This window comes from Anoplopoma fimbria, chromosome 3, assembly GCF_027596085.1.
Source record: "Anoplopoma fimbria isolate UVic2021 breed Golden Eagle Sablefish chromosome 3, Afim_UVic_2022, whole genome shotgun sequence".
NCBI classification, from domain to species: Eukaryota; Metazoa; Chordata; class Actinopteri; order Perciformes; family Anoplopomatidae; genus Anoplopoma; species Anoplopoma fimbria.
This window is the reverse complement of record NC_072451.1, coordinates 3,573,070-3,588,418: the sequence shown is the minus strand read 5'-3', so window position 1 is coordinate 3,588,418 and position 15,349 is coordinate 3,573,070. Positions and strand designations below refer to the sequence as shown.

The 15,349-nt window shown below is 38.4% G+C and overlaps 1 protein-coding gene across 1 annotated transcript in view; it reads right to left on the bottom strand.

The window, feature by feature from the left end:
• Window positions 1-15,349, bottom strand: part of efr3a (EFR3 homolog A (S. cerevisiae)) — a 104,138-nt gene that overhangs the window by 50,765 nt on the left and 38,024 nt on the right. The window contains exons 5-7 of the mRNA XM_054624390.1: window positions 13,957-14,107; window positions 5,963-6,084; window positions 2,400-2,549 (exon numbers count right to left, since the gene is read on the bottom strand). Of these exons, the coding sequence (XP_054480365.1) occupies window positions 2,400-2,549; window positions 5,963-6,084; window positions 13,957-14,107 (423 nt within the window). The remainder of the gene's footprint in view (window positions 1-2,399; window positions 2,550-5,962; window positions 6,085-13,956; window positions 14,108-15,349) is intronic.

The window sequence follows — 15,349 nt, the reverse complement described above, 5'->3', positions numbered from 1 at the left end:
GACTAATGAGAGCGTGAGGAGGCGTGAGGAGGCGTGAGGAGGTGTGAGGAGAGCGTGAGGAGGCGTGAGGAGGTGTGAGGAGGTGTGAGGAGAGAGCGTGAGGAGATTGTGAGGAGAGCGTGAGGAGAGCGTGAGTTTGGAGGTGGAGGAGGTGTGAGGAGAGCGTGAGGAGATCTAAGTGTGAGGAGAGCGTGAGGAGAGCGTGAGGAGGTGTGAGGAGGTGTGAGGAGAGCGTGAGGAGAGTGTGAGGAGAGCGTGAGGAGAGCGTGAGGAGGTGTGAGGAGGCGTGAAAGGAGGTGAGAGGAGGCGTGAGGAGGCGTGAGGAGGTGTGAGGAGGCGGAGGAGGTGAGAGGAGGCGTGAGGAGGCGTGAGGAGGTGAGAGGAGGCGTGAGGAGGTGAGAGGAGGCGTGAGGAGAGCGTGAGGAGAGCGTGAGGAGGAGCGTGAGGAGAGCGTGAGGAGGCGTGAGGGAGGCGTGAGGAGGTGTGAGGAGGCGTGAGGAGATGTGAGGAGGTGTGAGGAGGTGAGAGGAGAGTGAGGGCTTTAAATCCTGGGCTCCAGTTCAAGTGAGGGTTTATATTCCGACTTACAGCTGATCCGACTGAAGGATTTACTTTAGATCCCTGCAGGATGTTACAGAGGTCAAAAGGTGAAATAAAGAGAACATGTTGGATCTGTGGCTCCTCTATGGAAACGGAACAACATGGCTGGAAGTAGAAGGAATTCAAACATGTCTTTGTGCAGAAAAACACAGTTATAATGCCATAAATCATAAAAACAGAAAGAAAACGCTGAATTTCTTTGACCATTTATTTTACAAAATGTGGACTTCTGCAATTAATAGGCAATTTATTTGTTGCATTTTAGCCTCTAAAGTACCTTATGCATAATAAACTGTGGTGGATGTTTTTTTTGGATGCAGCAGGAAACAACAGCTGACGTTAACGGCAGTTTAAATCCTTTTCTCCTGGTTAAAAAAAACGAAGAATGTGCTTTATAACAGCAGCTCAGTTTGAAACCCGTGACATGTGATCTCTAATCTGGACGAGGCTAACAGCTCAGTTGGGTGTGTTTGTGTTTCTACGGGATTCTGGAGGCTCACAGAATGATTCTGAGTCTGGATATCAAAGCTTAAGTTCATCCTGAGGATCACAGAGGAGAGGATCTGAGATCTGTTACAGAACAGAGAAGAGAAGACAGATGGATTAAGGAGGAGAGGGGATTTTATTTTGGAGAGTGAGTTGATAAATCCATAAATGTCATCATCCCTCAGTCATTGATGGATCAAGACCTGCTGTGAACAGATATTCTCTACACTTCATGACCATAAAAGCATAAGTTACTGTAGCCATAAGTCCTTTGCAGATCAAATATTGACGGGCAGTTTATTTTCGAAACACTGTGAGCTACCCAGGTATCAATGATGTTGCAAAATAAGTAGTTTACTTTCCTGATTAACTGTGTGTTGAGGTTTGGTCCATTAACCCGGCAGGATTGAAAAGCATGTTTTTTTAATTAATCGTCTAAACTACAACGTGTATCACGGCCTGAAGCTGTAAAAAACTGTGATTATGGTCAGATTTTCATCTTTTCCAACAGGTGCTTGAACACATCATGTGCAACAAATGCTTCCATCAAAAATAAGCAGCCGAAACTAATCTTAAAATTGTGATATTTAATCATAAAAGAAAAGATTCTACATGTCTCATTTAAAATCTTGCTCCAAATGTACTCTTTAGTTAAAAAAAACAACTGTAAAAAACATTAAATTCTGAGCTCCTCAGTGCAACTATGAGGCCATTATTGATTCTGCCGAGACCAACAGTCATGTGACAACAATTCAGTGAAACTTTGAATGAACTGCTGCTGAACACAGAGCGGAGAGGAGAGGAGAGACAGTTTAATCCATAAACATGTAGAGCCTCCATTTGTTGTGGCAACTTAGAACAATGTTGGATTTACAGATTCCATTGTTGCAAAATAGAATTTTGCATTTTTTCCTTTTTTTTATGATTTATGTCATTATAATTGTGTCATTCTGCACTAAAGACATGTTAGAGTTCTCTCTACTTCTAGCCACTGATTGTGTTGTTTCCATAGAGGTGCATAGACATTGCAGTGAAAAACAAGTCCACAGAGAGTAAAAAAAAACCTCAATGAAAGAGATTTGGGGTTCAGAGGGTTAATCGTCCAGGAAATCAAATATTTTCTTGAGAGATTTCACTTCAAAGATGTAGAATAATGAGTCCTAGTAATACCTTTGGCTACAGCCGTCCCAGACTGAACGCAGTATTTGTGCGTACTATATTCGTGTGTGTGTGTGTGTGTGTGTGTGTGTGTGTGTGTGTGTGTGTGTGTGTGTGTGTGTGTGTGTGTGTGTGTGTGTGTGTGTGTGCAGTACCTGTCCAGGTCTTCGCTGTCCTGCATGTTGAACAGCATGGAGGGGATCAGTTTGTCCATGTGCTGAGGCTCCCAGATGATGGCCTGCAGCTCGTCGTTCACCGTCTTCCTCACGACGCCCTGCAGACCTTTGATCCCGGCCACACGGATCCTGACACGCACACATTACATTATTACATTACATTACATTATTACATTACATTATTACATTATTACATTACATTACAGTCATTTAGCAGACGCTTTTGTCCAAAGCGACTTACAGGAAGTGTATTCAACATAGGTATTCAAGAGAACTACTAGTCACCAGAAGTCATAAGTGCATCTCCTTTCTTAAACAAGCATCTTAAAGCATAAACCAGAGCATAAAAGTATAGTGCAGAGGCAGATTACTATGAAAACAATAATTGCAACAGACTAATACGAATACAATAAGTGCAACAAACTACTACGAATAGGATAAGTGCAAAACAATACGAATAGGATAAGTGCAATAAACAAATACGAAAACAATAATTGCAACAGACTAATACGAATAGGATAAGTGCAACAAACTAATATGAATGCAATAAGTGCTACGAGGAAGGCTCAGGGTAGTACTTCATGAAGAGGTGAGTTTTCAGCCTGCGCCGAAAGATGGGCAGCGACTCTGCTGTCCTGACGTCAGTGGGGAGTACCGGTACCGTTACACACCAAGTAGGAGCTCCAACATATCATCACTCCAAACAAGAGTTTTGGACTTTTATTGTAGACAATCTATGTGCACGCTGTCTCATAAGCCCATTCAGGTTGGGTATAGGTGTAAACATTATGGCTGCAACAAATAATCAATTAAACTGATTGTAGCTCCTGTGCTATTAGCACATATTTAAATGAGGTAATATGAATTCATTCGGTGCAAAAATTGGCCCATTTCTATGCAAATGAGCCTCATTGGAAAAACTGTTAAATTCACAAAGATCAGCGCCGAGAGCCAAACGCAGTGACAGTTAGACTTTGCAACTTGTATTGTTATTGATTAAAAGTTATATTTCTATGCACAAATATGCACAAAGGGGTCTCAGCTGCTGCAGTCACATTTCTGCAAATAAATGCAGTGACACAAGAGGAGGGAGGTTATGTTCACAGTGAATGAGAGAGAGAAGTCTGCAGGTATTGTTCTAACACACTGATCATCCGTCTCAGAGTCAGAGTGCTGCGTTCAGAGGAAGAAGGCGTCTGGTAGAGAGGCACCGCCGCCAGGCTATTTTTATCAGCTTAACAATGCGTCTGGAAGAGTTTCTCTGCCCTAAAAACAATGGAGAATTGAGCTTGAACGGACTCATTTTTAACTTTATACTGGGTGGATAATTAATCACTGAGCCAATACACTCTGGAGCCATTTCACAAAAGGATTGTGCTGCTTTTGTGGCCACTAAAATTGCACAAATAAGAGAAAAAGAAATCGTGAAATGCACCTTTAACTGTATTACAATGAACATGCAATGTCTTGGTGCTCTTGTGTTATTTGCACGTATTTAAATGAAGTAATACGCAGATATTTGGCACAAAATTATAAAAAACAGTCCCAATGACAATGATTAGCGCCAATAGACACCTTTTTTGTAGGTTCTGTTTGTGAAGATGTTTGTGGGCGGAGCATAAATTAAGAGCGAATAATTCTCAAAACAAGTTGGTAAACGCTGGCTAGTAAGTTTTGTTGGAGTGTTTTTTTCTTTTGGAAAGTTAACATTAACAAACAGGACCATATAAGCAGACCACCGAGGCTGTAGGTGTAGCAGGAAAGCATGGTGGGGTTAGCAAAGCAGCTAGCCAACTAGCCAGCTGATAAATAGGTCAAATTAAACAAACTGATGCTTTACCCACACTCTGCTGTGGGCTGATTGCATCATTTTCTATATCAGTCCTAAATTGTGTTAAAATGATGTTGCTAATATTTTGTCTACCCTCAAGATGTTCAACTCATCTCTCAGTATAACAATGTATCGTCAGCGTAGACTCGTCTTTTTAAGACTTTGCATTAAGATACACAGGGTTCCATGGGATCTTTTTCCCCGTCTATAAGCACATTTGTTATTTCAAGTCCTCAAGTTCTGATCTTGACGATTAGATTTGTATTCTACTCTTGTCTCTAAAGGTGGCTGTTCATCACACTTCACTCTCGCATGATCTGCTTCCTTCAGCCTCAGATTGGTGCTGCCTCCATCTGCTTTTATTTCCTCCAAAAAAAATAAAAACTCTGATCGTCTTTCTGCTCATTTCTCGCCGCTGGGTTTTGTTTTTTTCTAAATCTCATTATTTTGAGTATAATATGTCTTATTGCTAATAGGAAAGATGCCATAGTAACAAAAAAACGAGACCCTGCTTCAAAAACAGAAATGAACGGGGATTGTTTCCTTTTCACAATGACAGGCAGGTAATCCCAAATCACCTCAAGTTCTCACATCATTTAAGCCGCTCTTGTTCCTCACAATTCATCATCGGTGTCTTTCAAACGCTCCTATTTCAAATCGGAGTGCAGTGAGTCTCTCCTGCAGTGGTTTCTCAGTGGGGGGGGGGGGGAGATCCATGAAGTATGGATATCAGGTGGAGAGATATATCTAATCTGTAATCACAGGATTGAAGTGGGAGGAGACCGGTGTTACAGCCCCTCCCCCACCGGGATGAGCTGCTGGCACGGTCCACCACTGCATTAAAAAGGGGGGGTTGTTTCTGAAAGTGGACGGAAAATGTCTTCATAATAATAAAAAGAAATATGAAAAAGGCAAGCTCAATTCCAGCCCATGAAGAGAAACTATTTGCCGTATCAATGATCAATCAGCTCGGCGTTAACGACTGCTCCGGGAGGAAAAGACTGATTAAACAATTCATCATTTTGTTATGGACCGCTTCTCTTCTGGGACAATATTAACATTGTTATTTTGCTTTTGAAATGAAGATAATGAAAAAATCTACACTAGTTTTTATTTCATTTTTTATGAATGATTGAGCCACTCTGTAGATTTAATCAGTAACTAATGAGCCATCTTGTTTTCAACTAGAAGGGATCTTTTTTTAATTACTGGAATCCAGTTAAGAAACTCAAAACTTGATTAAAGATGAACTGTGTTTTCATCTGGCATATTAACCAATGCAAGAAGTTCAACAGAACAGACAGGACGCACTCTGCACCAATTGGACACAAGCAAATGAAAACAAAACCATTCATACACACAACTGTTTTAATTTGAATATTCTATTAATACCAATAGATCTCCCTGAATCCTGAGCAATGTTCCTTTAAAACTGTTTAGAAAAAGAGTCTCAGTGCCAGAAAAACTGTCTAGAAAGTCTTCACAGGATTTCCTCCGTAGCAAAATGTAATGAATTATGCAATAAATGTAATGAATTATGTAATAAATGTAATGAATTATGTAATAAATGTAATGAATTAAACATTAGTGGAATAAAATGACAACTAGGAAAAGGGATTAGTTGATTTCAGTCCATGCTTTGGTCAATATGGATTGTCTAAAACAGCTCAAAAGACACACGTCTCTGTGAGAAATGTCTCCGTCTTCTTACCTGGTTCTGGTCTCTGGATCTTCGTGAGTGGAGTGGCACATGGCGCTGAACTGGGACACAAAGAAGTCGTAGCGTCGGTGGTAAGACGGCGTGTCCTCCTCAATGTTGGCGAACTTCACGAACTATAAGAGAAGACAGGGAGAGGGGGAAGACGTCCATTAGTGTCTTTTGTCAACTGTGCTGTGTGTTGATAGATCCATGGAGCTGAAGTAGCAGACGGATTTGTAATTGAGACTTTTTCCTCAGGATCTTTAGTATTCTCTAAACTTTAAACTATTATACCCATTGAAAGGCGACCAATACACCTTTAGAAAATGTACAAATTGCCAATTCATTCCTTGTTGTGATTAAAATGTTCACGTAACTTTTAACTAAGGATTTTCCTAACGACTACTTTCAAAGACATTTAAAACGGAAGTTTAATCTTAGTCTGGTCGACTATTTTAAAGTAAAAAACGTTAAGAATGAAGGACACTTTAATCTAGAAGGTAAACATTGTCTGATAAAATATTCTGTATATTATAATAGTCGTTTGAAGCTGTTAGAATCATGTTTCAAAACCCAAATCATATTTTGAATGCTGCTGAAATGTCCCCAGTGTCCACAACAGTGTCCCGGTCTTTAGCTTCACGCTCAGATGTCTCCGGCAGTGGGACCGATCTCAGTCATGGTTCAACATCTCTGATAACATAACATACCAGTCTGCATGCTAGATTCGTTGAGTTCCATTCATTTTTTGTTGGAGACATCTTTTTGGAAATTCTGCACATCAAGTTCACTATCTAATCAGTTTTACAGTCTGTCCATCACACAGCTAACTTTGTGCAACACATGAAAAAAGACAGTAGAAGTAGAAAAATGATTCTGCTTGATAAATATCGAACATGGACTTCATATTGGCAGATCCGTTCTTCAGCATTGGTTCTGTCATCAATCCATCTCTGAGCTACCTCAGATCAGAACAAATCATTCCAGTGTAGCTGCTCTAGGCCACTGACAACACAATGACGTGCAGGATGTTTGTAGAGAATAAAAAACAACGTGACATTCTTCTGCATGGCGATGAGCTGGAGGCGCCGGTGATGAAGATAATGAGCATTAGAGAGCCGCCCCCTTTGGGTCCAGCCTATAATTTGCTCCCTCCAAACGGGCATAGAGTGTCCTCTGGAGAGGCCTCATCTCTCCCTCCGCTCCGTCAGCTGAGCTCGAGGAGTGCTTATCGCTACCCTATCATTGTCCACTGCAACAAATTGCCTCTGAACAGGTCAGGCAATGGCGACCAAAAAAACCCCCGGCCGTTCTGCCTGGTAATTTTCTCCCATTTTGTACCTAACCTCTCCTGGATGGTAATGGCTCAGATGGAGCGAGGTACACCGACAGCTGGAGAACAGGAAAGTGGTTCCACTTTAGCTTTACCAAACGTGTTACTGCGGTACTGAGGCAGAGGAGGGAATCCAGGAGCTGGAGACTTATAGAGGTCTAATCACAACGATGGCGGTAAGAAATCACAGATGTTTAAAACAAAGAGCACAGATTATGTAGACCTTCCACGGAATCACAGTGGATTGGATTGATTGGATATCAGTGGCCGTTCCAGCTCTTTGGTTCAGAAGGAAATATCTCAACATCAACTATATGAATTTTTACAACAAATAATATTGTGGGGACAATAAATATTTGTACGAAATTTAATGGATTTGTAATCGTGAAATGTAATCACTCACATGTAGCTCCACCATCAGGTCCAAATTCTAACTCTTCCAATATTCATGATCTATTTATATCCAATGAGTGTTTATTGTAAATTAGAAAATCGATAAATATAATCGATATTTAATTAAAAAATATATATATATATCATAATTTTTTTTTTTGAAAAAATATCATAAAAAAATATAAAATAAAATATCATAAAATAACATGAAAAAAACAATAACAATAATATTTAATCTTATTTTATGTTATTTTATTATATTTTTAAAAAAATATATATATATATAAATGAACATGAAAAAAAATGTATCATAAGAAAATGTATCAAAAAAAAATCATAAAAAATCATAAAAATATAAATAAAAAATATAAATAAAATATAATAAAAAAGAATCATACAATAACATGAAAATAATATATATCATAAAAAAAATATCATACATTTTTTATAAAATAACATAAAATAAATATATAAAATATCATGAAATAAAATATCAAAATAAAATATAACATATCATGAAAAAATATAAGAATAAAATAAAATTGAATGAAATATCATAAATTAAAATATATATATATATCATAAAATAAAATATTATAAAAAGAAATATATCAAAAAATATAAAAAAATAAAATAAAATAAAATAGCAAGCCTTCACCTGTTGGAGGTTGAAGGCATGTATTGTAGGTCACTTTGAATAAATGCATCCACCAAATGAATGCAGTGTAATGTGAAATAACATTAACACTGAAAAAGACATGTCGTAACGTTGGTAAATTATTGTTTATTAATTGGTTGGTAATTACGTATTGTGGCTACGAATGTGCGAATATTTTTCCTTTACACTTTCTTTGTAAAGAAAGTTTTGTGGTCTCACGTTTTTGTATCTGGATCATTCTCAGCATGCAAAAAAACAAAACTTGCAGCAGTTTGAAAACATTTCCATTACACTTGAACAGACGTCTGAAGCGTTTTCACGTCAAGAGGATAAATGCTTTAAGTGAAGAGGTTGGTAATTATACCTGCAGCCGAGGTTTCATCACGTATACGCGACTAACGAAAAAGCAACATGTTTCATGCCTCACCGACGCCTAGAGGCAAAGCAGTTAGGAGGCTCTTCAGTGAGGAAATGAAAGGCTGATACAAACACCAGAACAATTCGTTTGTCTTCCCTTCGGGCAAAATTAAAGAGCTCAATTTAAATAAAATAAAAAAGAAGCGAGGCATTAAAAAGTCCTGTGTAATGGAATGTTTTTTTTTACTAATCTATGCATACTGATTATATAACAAGTGGTAAAGAGTAAAATCCATTTACACAGACATGGGCACTTTGGTTAAGTCGATCATTATCCATCGCTCTTTACAGCAAAAGCACATTTAGAATTTATAAACACGGAAGTCAATTAAAAAACTAGATGTTTTTCCAATTATGTGGCCAAAGATGAGGTTTACTCCAAAGTGGAAATCCTCCTCTTTTACCTCTGTTCCCTGTAGGTTTGAATGGCGGCTGTAAGACGTCTGAAGCTTCACCGAGCACAGAGTTTAGACTTTCTGACATTTCTTTATACGGAAAAAACGTGAAGACAGTCTTAAATAGCAGTATTTGTTCCAGAAAATTGTCAGATTTTCCAAATAAGACAAAACTCTGCTTTCAATTTTGACCAAATTCAGTTTCTTTGAATTCCTTCATTGCCTCTTATCCAAAGTTCCCTGCAACTATGTCATACAACATTTCATATTCATCATGCATGTTTCCATTTTGATACCTCTAAACCCGTACGACCACATTGGTAGTTCCTTCCTACAGTAAGTGCAGCATATTACACCTTTAAAAAACATTCCACTCATTATCTGAGGCCCTTCCTACACTCCCATCTAACATCACTTCATTTCCTGTTTCCCCACCATAAGGGTCCTTTCTTCACCTCCCTCTCGTCAGTAGGTGACAGTTTGTGAAGAGGAAGCACAAAAGAGGAAGTTAACAGCAGTTTGGAGGATCAGAAATATTTATTTTGCTTGCCAATGAGACAATACTAGAACGTCTATCCTTAAATCCACAGTTTATGTAATTGTGCCAAGGTGGAAGGAGGGAAATAAAACTCTCTCAACAACACTTTTGTACACAAATTGTAATATCTGCTGATTAACATTGAGGCCACTTCATTTCCTAAGAAGACAACGTCGACATAAGTATCATTGAAAGTATATAGCATTTACATTAAAGCTCGTCGGAGGCCAGAACAGAAGTCAAAACAATCCTAATTATGTAAAGCAATAATGTGTCAGCAGACTGGACTCTTAAATAATTAGTTTATTCAAATCGATTAGACTTGAAAGTGATTTGAACTGTTCTCAGAGTCAGAGTGTGACAGAGCTAAAGGAGAAGCAGTGCTAATGAGTGTTCATTACATTGTTAATGTCTTTTTGACTTTATGTTCAATGTGTGCATTGTGTTTGTGTGTTGTGTTACAGACAAATAATCATACATCTCATATAAGGAAAAGTTATCATGGTCTGATGTTATATAAATGTTTCAAAGCAATTTGGGGTTCAAAAATGTATAATTTTAATGATTAAAGTTTGGATTAACTGGCCCACCAGTCTATGGTATTTTGATTATTGCAGATTTGTTTGGTAGGATGCATCCAGCACGTCATTGAAGGGAAATGTTGTGTGCATAAAGGAGGCTGCAGCATTTAGACCTACAGTTATTCTGAGGTTTACACACAGATGGTTGACGTAAACTTTAGGCCGACGTCACATATTAAGATCATAAGTCAACATTGTTATTCTGATTGACTCAGAGTTTCAGCAGTTTGGTTGGATTTAGCTAATTCTTGCCCTGCTTTTATTATGTGGTTGTCTTTTTTTTAAATAAGTGAACTTTGGTTGCATAGATACAGCAGTAAAACTGATTCATATTTGTTTGGAGCATGTTGCCAGATCTCACACATCCCCCCCTTTTAAACTCACTAAAGCTATCCAAGAACGTTTTATTTTCCAGAAATCTGACCAGGGAGCTAACCAAATAGAAAAGAGAGGAAAATGGGAAGAAGATTGAACAGACGAATGGAAATAGAGATTTTCTCTGGCGCGGCCTATAAATAAACTCCCTGTGTTTCTGACTCAGTGGCTTCATGACTGACGACTGATGAGTGTCTCCTCCACTGAGACGGGGTGGAGGGAGAGACACTTCTGGCCGTCGCAGTCTGCCAATTCCTTCTGATAAAGTTAACTTGCAGATAAATGTGGAAACAGCAAATGGCTGGCAGCCCAGACACACACACACACACACACACACACACACACACACACACACACACACACACACACACACACACACACACACACATACACACACACACACACACACACGCTGTGCAGGGTAAAAATAGAAAAGCATTTCTGTTTTAAGATGGAAAAACAAGTCACATTAATTAAAAACTTGAATGTAATGTACTTACAGAATGATTCATCACATCCGCCCTTTGTGTCTCTTAAAAGTTACTGGATAGATTTTAGCGACATTTAATGTAAAAGTTAAATCACAAGCTGTGAATCTGGAACCCACAGCGCCACCGTCTGGCCATTCGTATAGCATTTACTATTAGAGTTATAGAATCTACATTTTCCAATATTTTTTTTTTTAACAGTTGAAGCTCTTCCATGTCTTGGATGGATATGAAACTTTCTGAAAAAACAGATTTTTGTTGATAAAAAGTCAAAAGGTACAGATTATCGGACATAAAAACTGAAGGGGAGGAGTTAACTATGAGTCCCAGGGTGCATTTGGGTAAAAAAAAAAAAAACCGTTCAGAGATTCAAATGAGGGTTTGTTCTCAAACATCCAGCTGAAGGTAAAGATCACACTTTGCAGGAGTGAACAGTTTTAGAGGCCGTCCACATGCTTCAAATTCATTGTTGTGAATGTAGAGCAGTGGAAATATCAATCTGCAGTAAATTTATGGAGGAAATGTTCATCAATCATTGTAGTTCAGGACTAACTGGAGCTGTAACATCTGTCCCACTGCTGCTGGAAATCCAATTATCTTTGTTTTGACTTTGTTTAGTTTAGTCAGTGAGGCTTCATCGTCATCGTCATCATCATCATCATCGTCATCACAGAGCGTAGGTTTTGGTTGCTAAGTGACGGCATGCGTGCATAATCCAACAAGTAAGACAAATAAATTAATTAAAGAAAAGAAAACAAAGCTGAACAATTAAATAAATGACCACACAGTCTTTTTATAAAGATTCATCACAGTAAAAAAAAAAAAAACACTTTGTGTTTCACTTTGACCTTCTGTACTTCCTGTAGTTGTTCTTATGATTATTAGCAACGTTTCAGGTGGGCTCGCTTTCAGTTTGACCTCCTATCATAGTGGCTTAGATCATCTGCATAATCTGTTGTTTGGTTTCCAACCTGTCTGATCACCTGACTGGACATTGCTGATGGATTCCTGTGAGCAGCTCTGCAGACGAGTCTCCACAAAAAACCTCAAACCTGTGATGTTTGGAACTAATTAGTCGCAAACAGCCTTTTTAAACCAAACTGCTGTAATGTGTTGAGCTCTGTGTTGTGCAGTCGTCTCAAACAAAAACTCTTTAAACGGATAATTACCCGACGGAACAAACACAAACGCTCCCTTCTCCTCGGCTCGGATGTTAAAACCAAAACGGCGACATTAAACGGAAAGTTAATTAACACGGCTCTCACCTAAAGGAGGTCTGCACCCCCCACCACCACCACCACCACCACGCAACTCACCCCTACCTGTCACTGCATCCTCCCTCCCCCCCTGTCAGACTCTAAATACCACACATAAATAATGCAAAGGCCTCCACATCCAAACCCACGGCTCCGTTTCCTGCTCAGACGAACCGCCAACAATGGCGAGGAGGACGACGGGCTCAGAATAGGAAGGGTAAAAAAAAAACTAAAAAAAACTTTGTGTTCACCTTCAGAAGACTTGGAAGGATGAGATGAGGCTGACATTTGCTGGAGGATTATGGTGGGCTAATAATAATAATAATAATAATTAGTCTTTCTCAGGATGTGGTAAAGGGTCCTCGCACCGCCAGAGTTAAATTAGGTATTTAACCACCGGCATCAACCCCTGGGCCACAGCCGGGTGGAGAGTCTTACTGTGGCTTTATGGTAATTGTGGTTTCACAGCAAATGAGGTTCTCTCATTTTTAATAAACAACCTGCACGAATACAGAATCTTAAACTGCTTTGTGATGAAAAATACAAGTGAATTCATGTATTTTTTCTTTAACACCAATCTGTTGACAAACACAATCTATTTAAACTTAATATCTCACTAGCTTATTTCTTTTTTTAATTTAAACATGGATGTATTTTACCTTCGCAACGTCATTCATTTACGCTTTTATATTGTGTTGTCCGTGTACGTGCATGTCTGGAGAACAAAACTAAAATACATCATGTTTGATTAATTTAATTACCAGCTGATTAAAGGTTCATGAAACATGTTTGCTCCAGTAAACAAGCAACTAATAAACAATATTTCTTCAGCTTTCATTTTGACCTCTCTGGCTTGAATTTTGGCAGCTCAGAGAAGCTGTTGTAATATGAACATTTGCTGTACAACTTCCTGGATGTCAACAGAGAAAATACTTCCACATCCATTTCTCCTCTTTCCTTCCTCTTCATCCTTATCATCTTCCTCCTCATGGCATCATATCTGGAGCCACGCTCACCAACAGCTATCAACTGAATGCACTGTCAAGACATCACTGCATGTCTGCAAGTATTGTTGCACGATTCATTTATTCATTCATTTATATTTATTTATCTATTTTTATTTTTTTGTATGTATTTATTTATTTATTTATATTATTTACTTAATTATATGTATTTATTTATTTTTATTTGTTCCTATTTATTTATTTTTATTTCTGTATATTCATTTATTTATAAATATTTATTTATCATGTATTTATTTTTATTTCTGTATATTTAGTTATTTATATTTATTTATTTATATGTATTTATTAATTAATTTATATTTAGTTATATATCATGTATTTATTCATTTATTTATTTATATTTCATTACTGTAGAATTCCTGTTGTTGTCTTCTGTTATTTTCTCTTATGTATTCTTATATTGTGTGTCATTTTTATGGGATGAGAGAGCCAAGAAAAATGCATTTCATTGCATTTGAATTCACAAACAAATCAATAAAACCTCCATTGAGATGAAAACCCATTTTCTAATGTTTTGCATCAATGTTTCTGAAGGTTTTCGTCTTACCGAGTTGGTCCCCAGGACCTGCAGGTCCGGTTCTCTGGACTCCAGCAGCTTGGCCACCATTTGAAGGAAACTCTCCACGAAGGGTTTGATGCTCTGAGAGTGACAGGCCATCAGCAGCTGGTCCAGAGCCTCCATGGCGATCACCACATTCCTAAACACAGGAGGGGGCGGGGTTAGTTATATAGTTATATACTATCTCAGCCTTTTCCTCATAATATTAGATGCACAATATTGATTTTCGTTTGATATCGTTTCTTACACTGATATTGGTACAATTACCAATATGTTTTGTTCCACTGCCATAATGTGAGTTTATTACTGTGGGATGTTGAAGTATAGCTCTGTGGGTTGGCGTCAGGGTTAGTAACTTGTAAGTACTGTACATTTCATAATATATATTTTTAAAGAAGTAGACTATTCACTGACATCAGTCAAACTTATCAGTTTCGCTCCATCTGTGAAGAAAGAGCTTTGCCAAATCTAACGACAGCTTTGAGGTCTGAGTGACAAAGTTGAGCGTTTGGACGAGTCGATGGGTGGACAGAGAGTTTCAGGGCGACTCATTCGGACGTTGAAACGACAATTGGGCGATTACAGATGGAAGAGGGAGGGAGGCGTTTGTTCTCCTCACCGTCAGATTTCTTGGAATAAGAAATGGCATCTGATTGAAACCCCGTTTCCTGAAGGTATAATCACCATTCATTATTATAATCACCGTATTGATTCGGTGCTGCCAGTCTGCTTTCTGAAGTACATGAGAGATTTTTTTGTTCTCTTAAAAATCTTTTTTATTACTTTCCAGGAGGAGAAAGCGAAGAAAGGTTGACGGAAATGAAAAAGTGTTCATTTCACAGAACCCATTCTGATGAGTTTAATGAAGCTTTCTTTGAGAGTTTCCTTCAGTCTGTGATGTTAAATGTCTCTTAACTCTTTTTAACTCCGGCTTGTTTGAGCTTGGTTTTCATTCTAGTGTCATATACTGTCATATAATGCCATCAATAGATAAGTTAGGAGCACTATATCTGCCTCGAGTTCGGTGATTTGGCCGTCGGCATCTTGTTTTTTGTACACCAATGAACAGGATGTGACCATATTAGGACTGAGGAGGAGTGACGTAGAGACGCCGTATACGTCTCTGGTGTCGACCTGTCAATCAGTGTGTAGCCCCGCCCCTAAAGCATCCCCTGCTTTATGGTCTGTTTGACTCTAAATGGAGCATCATTTACTAAATGAACATCATGCTGTATTGAAGAAGACTTGAAACTAGAGATTGAGACCATAAACTCATGTTTACAATGTTTACTGAGGGAATAAATCAAGAGAGAAGTAGAGTCATTTTCTCATAGACTTCTATACAACCAGAGGAGTCGCCCCCTGGTGGACAGGAGAGAGA